The sequence below is a fragment of the Xenopus laevis genome, chromosome 5L, assembly GCF_017654675.1.
Source record: "Xenopus laevis strain J_2021 chromosome 5L, Xenopus_laevis_v10.1, whole genome shotgun sequence".
Taxonomy (NCBI): Eukaryota; Metazoa; Chordata; class Amphibia; order Anura; family Pipidae; genus Xenopus; species Xenopus laevis.
Window position 1 is genome coordinate 18,904,438 of NC_054379.1, and position 17,702 is coordinate 18,922,139.

Sequence of the window (17,702 nt, forward strand, 5' to 3'; positions counted from 1 at the left end):
TCTATAGTAACAGTGGATAATAGTCTCTGGGATGGGAGTGTGACTGTGGGATAGCAGGTATAGTAGGGAGAGATGGTGCCTATAGAAACAGTGGATAATAGTCTCTGGGAAGGGAGTGTGACTGTGGGATAGCAGGTATAGTAGGGAGAGATGGTGTCTATAGTAACAGTGGGATAATAGTCTCTGGGAAGGGAATGTGACTGTGGGATAGCAGGTATAGTAGGGAGAGATGGTGCCTATAGTAACAGTGGGTTAATAGTCTCTGGTAAGGGAGTGTGGCTGTGGGATAGCAGGTATAGTAGGGAGAGATGGTGCCTATAGTAACAGTGGGTTAATAGTCTCTGGGAAGGGAATGTGACTGTGGGATAGCAGGTATAGTAGGGAGAGATGGTGCCTATAGTAACAGTGGGTTAATAGTCTCTGGGAAGGGAATGTGACTGTGGGATAGCAGGTATAGTAGGGAGAGATGATGCCTATAGTAACAGTGGGTTAATAGTCTCTGGTAAGGGAGTGTGGCTGTGGGATAGCAGGTATAGTAGGGAGAGATGGTGCCTATAGTAACAGTGGGATAATAGTCTCTGGTAAGGGAGTGTGGCTGTGGGATAGCAGGTATAGTAGGGAGAGATGGTGCCTATAGTAACAGTGTATAATAGTCTCTGGGAAGGGAGTGTGACTGTGGGATAGCAGGTATAGTAGGGAGAGATGGTGCCTATAGTAACAGTTAGATAATAGTCTCTGGGATGGGAGTGTGATTGTGGGATAGCAGGTATAGTAGGGAGAGATGGTGCCTATAGTAACAGTGGATAATAGTCTCTGGGAAGGGAGTGTGACTGTGGGATAGCAGGTATAGTAGGGAGAGATGGTGCCTATAGTAACAGTGGATAATAGTCTCTGGGAAGGGAGTGTGACTGTAGGATAGCAGGTATAGTAGGGAGAGATGGTGCCTATAGTAACAGTGGATAATAGTCTCTGGGAAGGGAGTATGACTGTGGGATAGCAGGTATAGTAGGGAGAGATGGTGCCTATAGTAACAGTGGGTTAATAGTCTCTGGGAAGGGAGTGTGACTGTGGGATAGCAGGTACAGTAGGGAGAGATGGTGTCTATACTAACAGTGGATAATAGTCTCTGGGAAGGGAGTGTGGCTGTGGGATAGCAGGTATAGTAGGGAGAGATGGTGCCTATAGTAACAGTGGGATAATAGTCTCTGGGAAGGGAGTGTGACTGTGGGATAGCAGGTATAGTAGGGAGAGATGGTGCCTATAGTAACAGTGGATAATAGTCTCTGGGAAGGGACTGTGGCACTCGGATAGTAGGGAGAGATGGTGCCTATAGTAACAGTGGGACAAAACATCAGAAAATGACCCCATTAGTCCAGAGAGATGTTTATGCCCCTACTTCTGAATCTTCTTCTACAGGTCTGAATCATGGACCCTTAATGATAAGGCTTATGAAAGATTGAAGGGATTAAAGTGAATTTGGGTCTGGCCTCTGTAAAGGTGGCCATAGACATTGCAATTAAAATCTTTCCTGGAAAAGATTTTTCCAGGCTGAATCATCAGATATACAGGGAAGCACTCTGTATATCTGATAAAGGCACCCAAACAAAATTCTCTAGCCGACTGATATCCAAATCTTCTGCTATCAGTCGACTCGTCTCCCACCATACATATACAAATATCGTATGAAAATTTGTTTCCTACGATATTATCTGTGTGTCTATGGCCACCTTAAGTCTTGACCACATCAATAAATGTACTAATTTTTAACAAGGGATATTGAGAGAGATGATATTTTCATCAGGAAGCATTGGAGTCGAGGAGTGGGAATGGAATTGGCCCAGAATCCTTGTACATAACAGTTTCCTTTGGAACATGGCAATTTCCTGAAGTGCAAACTGACACCCAGTGCTGATAAATGATAGAAAATAAGTCGAGGGAAGGATTACTCGCAGATCCCTATCGCTGGGAACGGAGGCAGTTATAAAAAGATTTAAATACATATCGGAGCTGAAACCTGTAATTTCGTAGCAATTGTTAATACTTTGTTTACACAGATGTCTGAAGAATGACATTTCTGAGACAAAATAATGGCATAATTACGGTACTTTAGCAATGGCTGCAAGAGGCGCAGTGTAAAATATCTCCCTGCCAATTGCTCAAATTCTTATCTACAATGTTCTGTATATGTACACATAGGTCTGGAGTCTGTTGTTTGGGTTCCTGGAGTAGGGGTCTTTATTTAATGTAGAGCACCTTTCTTTTAGATTCTAATATACATCCTATTCCCAAACCAAGGAGGTGAATATGAAGTTGCCCCCCTGCCTTTGCTGCTACAACAGCCTCTACTCTTCTGGCAAGGTTCCTTCTAGATGTTGGAACATTGTTGCTGGGAGTTGCTTCCATTCAGCCGCAAGAGCATTAGTGAGGTTGGGCACTGATGTTGGGTATCAGGTTCCAATTCATCCCACAGAGGTTCAGTTGGGGTCAGGTCAGGGCTCTGTACAGTCAGCATCTTCCCATCTCAGCAAACCCATAATGTATGGACCTGGCTTTGTACATCGGGACATTATTGTGCTGGAACTGGAAAGAGCCTCCCCAAGGTTCCATAAAGTTGGAAGCACAGAATTAGCTGGAATGCCATTGTACCCTGAAGCCCTAAGGTTTTGCTGTAACCAGGAGCTCAAACCATGGAAACGCCCCCAGCCCAATAATCCATCTCCACCAAAGTTCACCATTGGCATTATGCATTCAGGCAGGTAGTGTTCTCCTGGCTTATCAGATTTTCTGCCAGTTGGTGAGATGCCATGTTACCCTCCAGAAGACCAATGGTGGTGCCCTTTACACCACTCCAGCCGACTCTTGGCATTGCACATGTTGATATTTAGGTTCATTTAGATTAGGTTAGTTTGCCTCTGATCCACCATAATAACCTACCAAGTTCTGGTGCTGACATTGACAGTTTGGACCGACTGTCGGAATGTGTGTTCCGACTGAGCCCATGGTATGTTATTCAGAATGTGCAAATATGTTCGGCCCATATAGTGTACAGGTATGGAACCTGTTATCAAGAATGCTTGGGGGTTTCTGGATAACAGATCTTTCCATAACTGGGATCTCCATATCTTAAGTCTACTAGAAAATTTTGTAAACATTAAATGATCCCAATAGGCTGGTTTTGCTTACAGTAAGGAATAATTAAAAGATTGGGATTATTTGGATAAAATGGAGTCTGTGGGAGATGGCCTTCCCGGATAAAGAATCTCATACCAATCTCTGTTGTGAATGAGCGTTTGGTCCCCTTTCCTCCAGGCTGTTTCCCAGCATCCCTCACACGCTGAGCATATAGATTTGGGCACAAGGGATGATATTTATAACCCGACTGTATATTTTTAGCATTTTTTTGCCCAAGCTGAGAATATATTGCCGTCGAAAAGTCAGCACTGAACGGATTCCACTTGGCTGGTAATTATGTAGGTCAGGGTGTAAGAATGGGCTGGGAACAATCCTTGGCATTTCTTTAGCGCGTCTCGTATTATTCGCTTCTGATAATGGTTATTTTCTCCAGCCGCATTGGCACTTGTGCTTTAGGGACTAATTAAACTGAAGCCACACTTCACGCAAGCAGTCACGTCAAGAGCTTGACACATCACATGGGTTTCCTTTGTGCCTTTGATAATTAAAATTATACTTGATATCCCACAGTGAGTCAGAGAATGAAGGGCCTTTGCTCAGACCGAGGGGCACCTCCCACCTTAAAGGGATACTGTCATGGGAATTTTTTTTTTTCAAAACACATCAATTAACAGTGCTGCTCCAGCAGACTTCTGCATTGAAATCCATTTCTCAAAATAGAAAACAGATTTTTTTATATTTAAATTTGAAATCTGACATGGGGCTAGACATATTGTCAGTTTCCCAGCTGCCCCCAGTCATTGTGCTCTCATAAACTTCAGTCACTCTTTACTGCTGTACTGCAAGTTGGAGTGATATCACCCTCCCCCCTCAGCAGCCTAACAACAGAATAATGGGAAGGTAACCAGATAACAGCTCCCTAACACAAGATAACAGCTGCCTGGTAGATCTAAGAACAACACTAAAGCTGGCCATAGATGTTGAGATTTTTAAAAGATCAGATCCTGATCGTGAGACCACGATCTTTTCAGAACGATCGTACAAATTTACCATCAACTAAAAAGACCAATTTGCCAGGAAAACAAAGGAGCTGCCTGCTTGGCCCTGCAAACATAGATAGATTTCACTGGGACCGACAAAGATTTTTTGACCTGGCCGATCAATTTCCTGACAGATGTCGGCCGAAAAATCATAAGATGTACGATCGTTCGAATCCCACTAACCGCACGATAATTTCGAAGGATTGGTCGGGCTTCCTTAAAATCGGTCGTTCGGCAAGAAGAATCGTCTCGTCTATGGGGACCTTTAATAGTAAAATCCCGGTCCCACTGTGACACATTCAGTTACATTGAGTAGGAGAAACAACAGCCTGCCAGAAAGCAGTTCCATCCTAAAGTGCTGGCTCTTTCTAAAGAGCCAGCACTTTAGAAAAGTGTCTGGCCCCTGATGAAGACCACCCATGTGGTCGAAATGCGTAGGGCATTCTGCTATTATGTAAGTGTTTTGTATTAATAAACTTTGACTTTTTTTATAGAGACTGAGTGTGCAATCCTTTTGTTTCATACGCCGGCTCTTTCTGAAATCACATGACCAGGCAAAATGACCTGAGATGCACCTACACACCAATATTACAACTAAAAAATACACTTACTGGTTCAGGAATGAAATGTTATATTGTAGAGTGAATTATTTGCAGTGTAAACAGAGTAATTTAGAAATAAATCATAAAAATCATGACAAAATCCCTTTAATAAGCAGAACAAAAACCAACAAGAAGAAGGAGCCCTCCCTTGGTGTCAGAGACAGTAATATTTAGAGTATTTTGACCTTATTTGGAGATGAGGTCAATATTGATGATTCTGTAGGGCTGGAGGGCATTAAAGGACAACTAAAGTACAATTTTAATCAGGACTTCCCCTGTACCACAGCAAAGAAATATAATTCCATTAAAAGAAATATAAATCCAAGGAGCCTGGATAGATCGTGAAACTGCTAGGCTGAGGCTCTGAAGGAAATGATTTAAAGGAAAAAAAAATGTAGCATTTGGGAAATTCTAATTTAATTCTAATTGGGTAATAACAGTAATAATTCTGGATATGATGTATCATTTGCTAGGAGGCGCACAGTTACTCTGAGACATTATCTTAGATGAACGGCCATGCAGGACGCTAAGTTATTGCAGATATAAACCTGGCGTGATATTTCAGAAGGGAGATTCCCCCCCCCAGGTCGAACAGTTTGCCTTAAAACTTTAAATTACGGCCAATCCTGACTGCTCAGCGCAGTCCATTAACTTTCCCAGGGTAACGTGCCAGCCGCCATTATTTCTCTTTTATGATGTGGGCCCGAGTTTTTTCTGAATAATATCTTTCCCTTGCACTCAGCCATTTGATATAGAGAGAGCTCTTCTAATCTGTGTTGTTGCCCACTGTATCCTCCTGGATATGGCTGGGATTGTCTGGAGCTGGACGGTCAACGGGATTGTTCTCCAGAATTTGTATTGTATTTGTGATTCTCTAACAGGAGTAGTAGTGACAGAGATAGGGAGTGGTTTTTGGCCCTGGTGAGACCTCACCTTGAATATTGGGCTCATTTTCCAGAATGATATTAATCAAATAGGAAACAAGGGGTGTGACTGCACCGGGCAGAGATAGACCAGATAATATTAGGTGGGTGGGTACAGCAGTGACAGAGATGGAAAAGCATAGGTATTTCAGCAGGAACAGCCCCCTAAGTTTGCTCATAGCCTGTACAGAGAGATACTACAAAACTATGGCAGCATAAGTATTCCCTGTACTAAGCACAATTCAGTAGGAACATTCCCCTAAGTTTGCTCATAGTCTGTACAGAGAGATACCATAAAACTATGGCACTATAGGTATTTGCCTGTCCTAAGCACAATTCTGCAGGAACATCCTAAGTTTGCTCATAGTCTGTACAGAGAGATACCACAAAACTATGGCAGCATAGGTATTCCCTGTACTAAGCACAATTCAGCAGGGACAGCCCCTAAGTTTGCTCATAGTCTCTACAGAGAAATATCATAAAACTATGGCAGCATAGGTATTCCCCTGTACTAAGCACAATTCAGCAGGAACACAGGATATAACTATTAGTTTGAGCCGTTACTCTCTGCAGAGGGTCTGACTATTGGACCTAATAAAAAACATTATTTATTGGGGGGCGGGGCATCTGGACTGACAGATCCAACCGGGGAACAGCTTGCAGCCCTTACTATGCCTGCTATTAACTCAGTATGTGCAGTATATATGGGAGGGAACAGCTGTTGTGGGAGCGCACAAGCGGCACAAGTCGGTCTCCGGCAGATGATTCATTGCTACAAATGAATACAATCTATGTTGGTTTTAAGATGAATGACTTTTTTTTCAAGGCAATGAATATAAAGGGCCTGAGCATTGCACATATCTATTAAACTCCATAATGTTTCTAATGTGAGCACTCTCCTTCAGCTGAAGCCAAAATATTTAGGCAGAGGCTTCAGTATTTTCATAGCAGGGTCATAAATATGTTAGTGAGTAGTATTGCTCATAATTAAAAGGGAAGTACATGCTTGCCCCAAAGTGTAGGGATTCTAAAACCATCCCTTAAAATACAGTAGATTCCAAAATACAGGTGTGAGACCTGTCATCCAGAATGCTCAGGACGTGGTAATTCCCGGATAATGGATCTTTCCATAATTTGGATCTTCACACCTTAAGTCTATTAGAAAATCACGTAAACCTTAAATAAACCCAATAAACTGGTTTTGCCTTCAGTAATTATATCTTAGTTTGGGATCAAATATCAAGTAAACAATAGAAGTTGATACAAGTCTGAAAATGCTGCAAAGCCAGCCTATTGGGTTTATTTAACGTTTACATGATTTTCTAGTAGACTTTTAAGGTATGGAGATCCAAATTACAGAAAGATCCATTATCCTGAAAGCCCCAGGTCCCGAGCATTCTGGATAACAGGTCCCATACCGGCATTTTGTTTCAGATATCTATGGCTAAACATCTTTCTATTTCAGATGCCCCCAACATTGCACCCCTCATTACCAAGGGATTTCACCTGCTAATGTGGGTGAATATTCACTTTTGTGCATAGATGTTCACTCACACAAGACTTATTCATTAGTCTCTATGCCCTGCAGTGCAGAATTATTTCCCTTAAGTTTATATGATGGTGATACGATATCTGCTAAGATATCTGATAAGGATTAATTATATCATAGTTTGGATCAAGTACAAGCTACTGGTTTATTATTACAGAGAAATAGGAAATCATTTAAAAAAATAGATTATTTGGAAAAAATGGCATCTATGGGAGATGGCCTTCCTGTAATTCGGAGCTTTCTGCATAATGGGTTTCCAGATAACTGATCCCCTTCTGGTACCACAATTTGCGTCCTGGAATTGACCATGGCCATGGGCTCTCCTCCTCCAATTGAACTTGTTTACCCAGTATGCAATAATCTGGAAAATAATGAAACAATGGAAAATTAAAGAGCAGAACAGAAAATGATATAAGGATAAAGGAAAGAGGAGGAACAGGGGAGGCAGGAGAAATTATTCAAAACGGACACAGAAAGAATATGACAATGGTGGACAGAATGGAAAGAAAATGGGCCAATATCAAGTTATCACTGAAGTGAAGCAGAAGAACAATTATAATGAAAGGGGATTGGGGAAACATAATGAAAGGGGATTGGGGAAACCAGAAGTGGAAGACAGGACAAGAGGTGAGAGTGAAAGGGAAAGAGAGAGAGAGGAAGGGAAGGTCTAAAGAGGAAATGTGTTAATAGAGGGGTTTTTCACTTTTGAGTTAACCTTTTGTATAATGTAGGTAGAGAGACTGATATTCTGAGACAATTTTCAATTGGTTTTCATTGAGTTATTGAACTTTTTATTCAGCAAATCTTCGTTTTGCAATTGTAGCAATCTGGTTACTAAGGTCTGAATTACCCCAGCGATTGCATTGATTTGAATGAGAGAATGGAATTATAAATAGAACCTGAAAAGAAAGACGAGTATTCAAAAGTAACAGTGATAATAATTTGTAGCCTTAAATGGGGTCGGGGACCCCTATTTGAAAGTTGGAAAGAGTCCGAGGAAGAAAGCAAATAATAAAAACAAAAATAAAAAACACATATCGAAGCCCGAAATTGCTTAGAATTGGTTATTCTGTAACATACTAAAAGTTAACTTAAAGGTGAACCACCCCTTTAATATAGATTCTCCTTTCAATGAACTGGGCGGTTATTATTAGGGTTGCCACCTGTCTGGTTTTTACCCGGAAAGCCCTGTTTTTGGAAGGGCTGTCTGGGTAGGAAATCCGAACAGGATATTGAAGTGAATGACATGGTGATCAACCAATTGCTGATTGCCATGTCTTCAGTCTGCCCCCTGATGTCACTGACCCCCGTATCACTGGTCCGCCCCCTGCCCGTTTTCACCAATAAAAAAAGGTGGCAACCTTAGTTATTATCCTTCTCTAATAAAAGAGCCCCTTTCTAACACTTTGATCTCACAAATATTTTTCAAAAGAAATCAGCTATTTCCAAACATTTATTTTCTATAATGCAAGGCCCAAAATGTTCCCATTGAAGACAATCTCCTGGCGTCCGTCTTTATCGCCGGCCGTGCGCTGACTGTTTAAAGACGTTCTCCTCCATAAACTCAAAGACGGAATTTGTCACCTGCAATTTTCAGCATCTTATTACTATGATAAATGTGCGCCCACGCGGCGAATAAAAGTCAATTATTGGATAAATATCAGGCTCCTCAAAAGCTCCGGGTTTCCTTACATTAACCGCACGCGCGGGCACAAAGAAGCCAAGGGAAAGGAAGATTCGTCATTGGGCGAGATTACAGGTATCATTAATTCCCAGACAGGCACCGACCTGCTCCAAATTCATCAGCGTTAGCGCGTTTGTCAGAGATAAAAAGAAGTATTTATAACGTCACCCAGCGCCGGGCGGATATTGTATCAGCCATTTGGGAATTAGTCCTGGGAAATTGAATTACAAATGATGTCGAGGTTAAAGCCTGCTCTATATTGTACTGGGACGGGAGGCCAATTTTATCGTTGTTAATAAGGGGGAAGTGGCAAAGTCAACTAAGCTCACTAGGAATCCAGTATACCAATATGGCTTAACTGTCTATTATACAGGCTGTCGCTCCTGTGCTCCTGTTGTAGCACCTCTCTGTGTAAAAGCCAACTAACCCGGTGATAAAACCGAATTTCTACTCACAGCTGGAACATGAATGATGCCCAAAATGGTTCATTATCACGCTACTGCCATGGGGTTGATGGATATCTCTGAATCAATGTTGGGGGATTGTAAGGCTTGTAGCATACCCAGGGCCGTCATTACAAATCACAGGGCCCCGCACAACAAAGTTTTCTAGGCCCCAACCCCCACCCTGCTAAGGGTAAGGCCACACTGGGCGTTTTGGGGAGATTTGGTCGCCTGTCGACTAATCGCCTTGTCTTTGCGGTTTGTTTTACGAAGTCACCCAAAGTTGCCTCTGACGCCCAGTGTGGCCTTACCCTAAAAATGGTAACCCCCCCACACACACAATTTATAAAAAGCCATTGATGGTCACGGTCCATTATAAGTTATAAAACAATAATTGGCGACCAAGGCCCCCCTATCAGTTAAAAAAAAAAACATTGGCGCCAGGGCCCCCCATAAAAGTTTTTTAAAAAAACTTTGATTTTTAAAAAAATATTGGGGCCCCAGAGAATATTTAAAGAAAAAACATTGGTGGCAGGGGCCTATAAATAATAAAATAATAAAAACAACACATTGGCTTTGGGTCTTTAGCTTTGGCTCCTTTCTTGGCTTCGGGACTTCAACTTTTTGCGGTTTTGGGACTTCAGGGCTTTGGGATTCTGGCTCTTCTGGACTTTGGTTCTCCAGGATTGCCTGATTTTTTAAAAAGTGGAGCACCGTGGTCCCCCTTGAGGCCTGGGCCTGGTACAACAGTGCCCCCTTTGCCCCCCTGATGGAGGCCCTGAGCATACCTAAGTTTCAAGGCCAACACCACCTGTGTCTGACGTCTTTCTATCAGCCAACACTGTGCCATGTTTGAAGCCCCCAGTAGTACCATAGGGAAAAGATAGACCAGGACCAATGTTACATCCAATAAAAACTCTACTGGGTTGGGAGCTCTCTGGGCTGCCATGCAAACACAGGCTGGAGGTCTTCTCTCTGAAGATTTTAACTAATGGGCTCAGGGAATGTGTGTAGTACAACCCATCCTCAATGCACACTAGGATTGACCACTTTCCCTCTATGGCGAGGACTTTGAGGTACCACATTGGTTCAGGGGCTTTTTTGGTCAAAACAAGTTTGTAGATATATGAAACGCTGCTCTTTCAGTCACTCCAAGGATATCTAGGATACTACCAAATAACTTACTGTGTTCACCCTTCTGTGGTTTTACTGACTGAGCTTCCACTTACAGTAGGGCCCGTGGTTCCATTGGGGTAAATTTATCAAAGAGTGAAGTTCCGCAGCTCTCCATTCATTTCTATGGGATTTTGAAAGGCGTATTTATCAATGGGTGAAAGTGAAATTTCACCCTTTGATAAATACGCCTTTAAAAACCCCATAGAAATGAATGGGAAGTGGCGGAATTTCACTCTAGTGGCGGAACTTCACTATTAACTTCACTCTTTGATAAATATACCCCATTGTCTTCCATTGTCTCCATAGACCATTTGTAGCATTATCATCATCTTGTAAGAAGTCAGCTCTAAAACTATGGCAGTATAGGTATTCCCCTGTACTAAGCACAATTCAGCAGGAACAGACCCCTAAGTTTGCTCATAGTCTGTACAGAGAGATCCCATAAACTATGGCAGCATAGGTATTCCCCTGTACTAAGCACAATTCAGCAGGAACAGTTCCCTAAGTTTGCTCATAGCCTGTACAGAGAGATACCATAGAACTATGACAGTATAGGTATTCCCCTGTACTAAGCACAATTCAGCAGGAACAGCCCCCTAAGTTTGCTCATAGCCTGTTAAAACCTATGTGACAGTAGCATTAGCAAGGACAGTCTGTAGGAAGCATGAGAAAACTTTGTATCAAAGGATTTATCTCTCGCCACACAGTGCAGAGTGAAGTGTCTTCAGTCACCTTATAACAAATGTTCTGCCTTGTTAATGATCCGCAATAAAACATTTAAATCTCATTTTGAAGGTCAGACTGCTAATAAAGTGCTGGCAGATGCTATAGATTATACACTGTTAGCTTGAAAGACTCACTTGCTGTCATAAAGTACAGAGCAGCTCACACATCCCCACGACCGTTTACAAATAACAATTCCCATGATGCTCTGGAAAAGGAGTCCTACGAAAGTAGAACACTCCTGGTAGGTCCATTCCTAATTGAGCTCTACAGGGGGAGAATCTCCCACAAAATGGCAATAAGAATACTCTCACTCCTCACACTGCTCTTCTCCTATGCTGATGGCGGAATCCCCTTCCCTCCATTCTCATTCTTGGCCCCTGTACTGTCACATGGAAATTAAAATTTATTGGATGATTGTGCTTTAACTCTGTGCCTCGTTTCTGTGTTGCAGGAGGGAGACGTAGACTGGGATGATCTATGGGACCAGTTTGATGAGAGAAGATATTTAAATGCCCAGAAATGGAGACCCGGGGAAGATCCCTACAGGCTTTATGCTTTCAACCAGCGGGAAAGTGAGAGAATCCCCAGCGATCGTGCCATTAAGGACACCAGACACTACAGGTCTGTCTTTCCTTCTTCTCATGGGACCTGATACTGAAACACCTTCTCTATGGGCAGCAGATCTGGCATGTTAATCATTTGATATGTCATTTACAGCCACTAGGTGGCAGCACTATCCTTTGTGGTATGGGAGGGCCAAAGATAGGGCTCTTAAATGTTTCCCCCTACCCTTTTTATAATGCGCTTTATATAATGACGTCAGCAGCTAATTTTTCCTCTTTGCCCAGTGCCCCAAGTTTCACAACAGAGCACCTCTTCCCTATATAGAGAGAGTATACTGTGCATAAGTGATGGGCGAATTTCTTCCATTTCACTAAAAAATTTGTGAAATGGTGAAAAATTTTTGAAAGCAGAATTTTGACGCCCGCGCCAATTCGCGTCAATTTTGACACTCTCATCAATTCTAACGCCGTCGTTAAAGTCAATGGGGCAAATTCACTAAGATTCGAAGTTGCACCAGGCGCAACTTCGCCGCACTTCGCCAGGCGTAGTTTCGCCAGCGCTCCGCAAATTCACTAAAATCCGCAGTTGCGCTCAGGGGTAGCGTAAGGTTGCGAAGTTGCGCTAGCGTTGTTTCGCTATGTAAAGCGAAGTTGCGCTAGCGTTGTTTCGCTATGTAAAGCGAAGTTACGCTAGCGAAGGCTAATTTGCATACGGCGCCAAATTCAAATTTCAATGGAGGAATACGTATCAGCACTACAAATGCCAAGAAAACCTTCAAATCATCAAATAAAAATTTTATTTTGCCCTACACATGTGCCCACTGTATAGTTAAGTTGCCATGAGTCAGGAAATGTAGGGGGAAGGAGGGGAGCCCCAAAAAAATTTTCGATCTTTTTCAGCCTATCACCCATCATGTAGAAAACACGCCAGCGTTTTTTTGGACTTAGAAAAATTTTTGACTTTTTTTGAAACAATCCCTATCTACTCTATTGCGCTTCGCCAGGTCTGAGGTGGCGAAGGAAGTCTAGCGTAAAAGGTAGTGTTCAGTACACTGCGCAAGTTAGTGAATTTGCGTAGTTACATCGCTAGCGAAAATTCGCCTGGCGTAAGGGTGCGAAGTAACACTAGCGAAACTACGCCAGCATTCGTTAGTGAATTTGCGCAGTAACGAAAATGCCAAACGCTAGCGAATTAACGCTAGCGTTCGGCGCTTCGGCGCTTAGTGAATTTGCCCCAATGGGCGTCCGAATATTGTTGACGCGAGCGACTTTTACGATGCACTCCTAATTCGCCACCGAATTTTCGCCGGCGTTTCGCGAATGTATTGGAAACGCAGAAATTAGCCGCAAATTCGCGCCTGGCAAATTTATTCGCCCATCACTACTGTACATCTCATTTAAGCCCAGAGCACAAGGTTTAGGCTCAGCAGCAAGTCGGATCCGCCGGTTATAATTCACGGCTTAATCAGCTCTTCCCTACTGGAAAAAATATCAGTATTGCGGCTGCCTGCGGTGGGGCTCTTCCCTTCACCACAGAAAAATACTGTTGCGACTTATGAATGCATACGTTGCCCTGTATTTTAGCCGAGTGCCTTTTCTGCATGGAGCACAAAGGAATTCTATTAAAGCAGCAGAAAAAGAGTATCCAGCAAAGCGTCTTTCTGTTTTGGATCAGTCCTCGGTGCACTTACTGTAATGTGCGGCTGAGCCTAACAGGAGCAGGTATAGTATAAAAGCCCTCATTGTATCAGCTGCAAAAGAACAAGTCCAACCATTATTTGGCAGCCTGCACTATGTGAGTATATAATGGGGCACAAGAGGGGCTCTAGATCAAGGTGCCCTTATTCAATACTTGTGACAATTAAAAGTCCAGATATTACGTTTGCATTATGTAAATAATGTGACATGAGAAATGACATCTGATAAATCCCTTTTGCTTAGTGTTAAACGGGCACAAAATGGAAAAAGTTGCCGTTAGAAGTAACATTTCCGGGCCTGACACCCGACGATATACATCATGTTCTTCCCTGGGCGTTACAAGCCGAGCCTGAGCGATGCAGATTGTTACAATAATAATAATATTCTCTCTCGCCGCAGCCTTAATAGAACATGACAGCAGTCACAGTGTGTTCATTCAGAGGTTGGTGTCTCATTTCCAGGACATGCGTGTTCCTAATGATGCTGGCGTGACAGATTTATTTGCTGCGCTTTGGGGCATCTCCCTGTATCTGCTGGATAAGCAGCTCTGAGTTGTCTTGGACTTAAACCATCAGGGAAGTCTCTGTTAAATGTAATAAATAGAGATTTAAACAATGTAGCCTGTGTCATTAAAGGGGGGCTGCCATACTGGCTCTCCGTCAACTGCTGGTATCCTTAGGCACTTGGTCATTGAGATGCCAGGGTTTCAGGTTTCTCTTCAAAGGAGAAGATTTTTCCATCTTTGGGGCATTATTAGTTATGGGCTAATTTGTCCCATTTCGCTTCGCCACGGATTTCGCAAATTTCCAGCGAAACTGGCGAAAAATTTGCAAAACTATGATTTTGATGCCGGCAAAATGAGTCAAAGTTGATGTCGGCTCCCATTAAAGTCAATGGGCATCCGTTAATTGTCGCCGGCGTCAACATTTTTTTCTCCAGCGAATTTTCACAGCAAATTTATTCGTCGTCGGCAAAACGCACAAATTCCCCGCAAATTTGCTCCTGCGAATAAATTCGCCCATCACTAGTCATTATGTTTCCATTCCTGTTCCTGGCATATTTACTGGCATATACCTGGACACTTATCATCATATAACATATAGATATTTACAGTAAGAAGGTGAATATTCAGTTGTCCTCTCATTATGATGGCTTCTGCTTCCATTACACAAATGTCACTTTATTATATTAAAGGGGTTATTCACCATTAAATTAAGTACTTGTCAGAAGACATAAAATGGGATATCTGCCCTCTGCTAACTGCCTCCGATGCCATACCCCCAATGCGGATTTATTACATAATCTATGGTCTTGCCCTTTCTTACAGACCTTCTGGAAGGAGGTTGCTAACTATGGTGCTCAGATGACTGGTAAACCAGTTAATGCGCAATTAGAATGGGCACTATTTAGTGACGTTACTACTTTGGCACGTTTTTCGAAATCTGACAAAGATTTCATGGGGAAACTGGCTGCGGCGGCCCGTAAAACGATTCTGCAACAGTGGCTTAATAACGATTCCCCCTCCATGGTAGTAGTAAAACAAAAATTACATTTCATTTTTCACATGGACTGGTTAGAAACTACGATTACAAAGGAACTGAACACTGAAAAAATTTTTATGACATGGTCGACATATATAGAATCTTTACCTATGTTACTTAGGCACCTTACAGTAAACACATTTCGTTACACTACCTGGTACGATACAGCGCTACTTACGGAACATCCAGGGGTCATGGAATCGTCCCAGTATCTTAGAGTTCAACGACTAGTCCAACTACGCACCAGCCAAACGCCCCCCGGGAGCCATCTCGCCAACAGGTTGTTAGGCTCTTATTCACGGAATCCTATATAGGGGCTCTCTCTGATTATCGAAGTACTTTGTCTGAGCTGTTTGTTTAGTTTAATTTGTTATTGCTACTCTATTACAACACGTCTATTACATGAACATAATGTTACAAAACTGACATATACTTTCTATTTTTGATGGTATCTATGTAACTATTATGTGAAGATCCTTTAATAAAAACAAGTTTGGAAAATTAACTACTTGTATGATGCAGAGAGTGATATTCTGAGACAATTGTCAATTGGTTTTCATTTTTTTAATATCTGTGGTTTTTGAGTTATTTATCTTTTTAATCAGCAGCTCTCCAGTTTGTAATTTCATCAATATAGTGGCTAGGGTCCAAATTACCCCAGCAACCATGCATTAACGTGAATAAGAAACTGTAATATAAATAGGAGAGGGCCTGAATAGGAAGATGCGTAATATGAATAACTATAAATGCGTAGCCTTACAGAGCATTTGTTTTTAGATGTAAAAGTTGGAATAAGAAGAAGAAATGATTCAGAAAATATAAAAAAGAAAAAATGAAGGACATTTGAAAACGGCTTAGAAACGGACATTCTATAACATACTAAAAGTAAATGTAAAGGTGAAGCACCCCTTTAATTATATTTTTGCTCCGTTCAGCACAATCGAGACCTCTGACAAACATGGAGCCGCTCGAGCTTCAACCAGCCGCCTTTATGGGGTATTAGACTTTGTGAGCCGCTTGCGGATTCCATTGCACTTGAAGTCATTGCTCATTCTGTGCTTATTTTCTTCCTTAAGATTCATTAAAAAAGGGTAAGAACAAAAGTCTGGTTTTTTTCCTAGTGGAAAGCAAGTCAGCGAGCATATAATTATTTCCCAGATTTACTGGCTAATTACCTGCTGCTCGGATGCACCTGCCGTAGGCATGGAAAGGCAGAGGAAATCAGTGCGGTTACTGTGGGACAGATAAGGACAGCGCCGTTACCTTCATGATGATGGCAGCCATCTGCTCGTCTATCTGCCACGTACTGGGGGTGACACGTATCTTAAGAGCAACTCATATGGGCTTGATAAAGGAGAAAGGCATTTTCTGCTTGCGCTCATGAACCCCCCCCCCCCATGAACGGGAAAATTCCACATTCATATTTATATTTCACAAGCATATATCTCTTGTCTCAAGAGCTGGGGCATATCAGGCTTATCTGATCTTTTGGCTATTATTGGAATATACTGCAGGTCTATGGAGACCCATTTGAAGAGGACCATGTCAATGTGTCTATGCAGTCCTTGTCCCCTAAGTATTGATTAGATAGGCACAGTGGCCAGGGGCCCATCAATTAATCTTAGACCAGGGGCCCACTCTTTGTACTATTTTTCTTCCTCTCCTCACTTAACCTCTATTCTCCTAGTCTCTTTTCTTTACATACTATACTCTACTTTTCCATCTATTAAGCCTCTTTGTTCTCACAGAAATATGGAATGGCCATGAAATAGGCCAAATGTTTAGAAGCATGAGGGCCCACTGACACCTGGGCCCTCCGGGAGTTTTCCTGGTATACCGGTGGGCCAGTCCGACACTGGATAGACAGGCCATCAGAAAGTCCCCATTCTGTCCATTAGCCAAAAAGCTGCCAGCTCGGTCTGGAGGGACCAATTTTATTGACCTGTTCATGTCTGACTATACATGTATCTAGTGGTTTGAAAGCAGTAGTTTTAGGATCATCCACAAAATGTATCTGGTCCACTCAAACTATTCCATTGAGCTCTCTGGTGCTGTATCATTATTTTACAAAGAAACTGGAAATATGAGGCACTAAGCCCCCCATTGTCATACAACACCATTACCCCAAGTCTGTGTTAGTTGTGGAGACACCAATTGCCATCAGCCAGTTGGAATTTAAGATTAATAAGAGAAACATATCTAGGTGAGGTGGAAGCCACAGGGTGCAGGAGTATGTGGGGCCATTTTCAAGATTATAACTATGCCAAAACTGGGACCCCTCTATACTCTTGGCTGTTTTCATTAATTACCTCACTCTGCTTATCCCTAGCTATGGCGCCATTTTCAAGATCATTTATTAGTGCCTATAATATCACGCCCGGAGTTGAACCAGGAACCTGGTGTTTTAGGGCTGTCTGAGTTACCATTGCTCTATGTGAGCAGATAACTCAGGCCTGGTTCACTCCTATTGCTATACTAGTAATTGCAAACAGGCATGGCTTGGTTCAGCTGTTATCAATCTGGCCCCATGTGATCAGTGTAAGCCATTAGGCTGCCTATAAAGACCCCTGGCTCTGCACTGAAATATTGCCCAATATAGGTCTATCTTCATAGTTCCTGGGTGAG

General features: G+C 42.4%; 1 protein-coding gene across 2 annotated transcripts in view; it reads left to right on the forward strand.

The window, feature by feature from the left end:
* The window catches only part of galnt14.L (polypeptide N-acetylgalactosaminyltransferase 14 L homeolog), a 218,588-nt gene that overhangs the window by 98,268 nt on the left and 102,618 nt on the right, over positions 1 to 17,702 (forward strand). For both annotated transcript variants that reach the window (XM_041562582.1, XM_018262677.2), the window contains exon 2: positions 11,727 to 11,896. In XM_041562582.1, the coding sequence (XP_041418516.1) occupies positions 11,727 to 11,896 (170 nt within the window). The remainder of the gene's footprint in view (positions 1 to 11,726; positions 11,897 to 17,702) is intronic.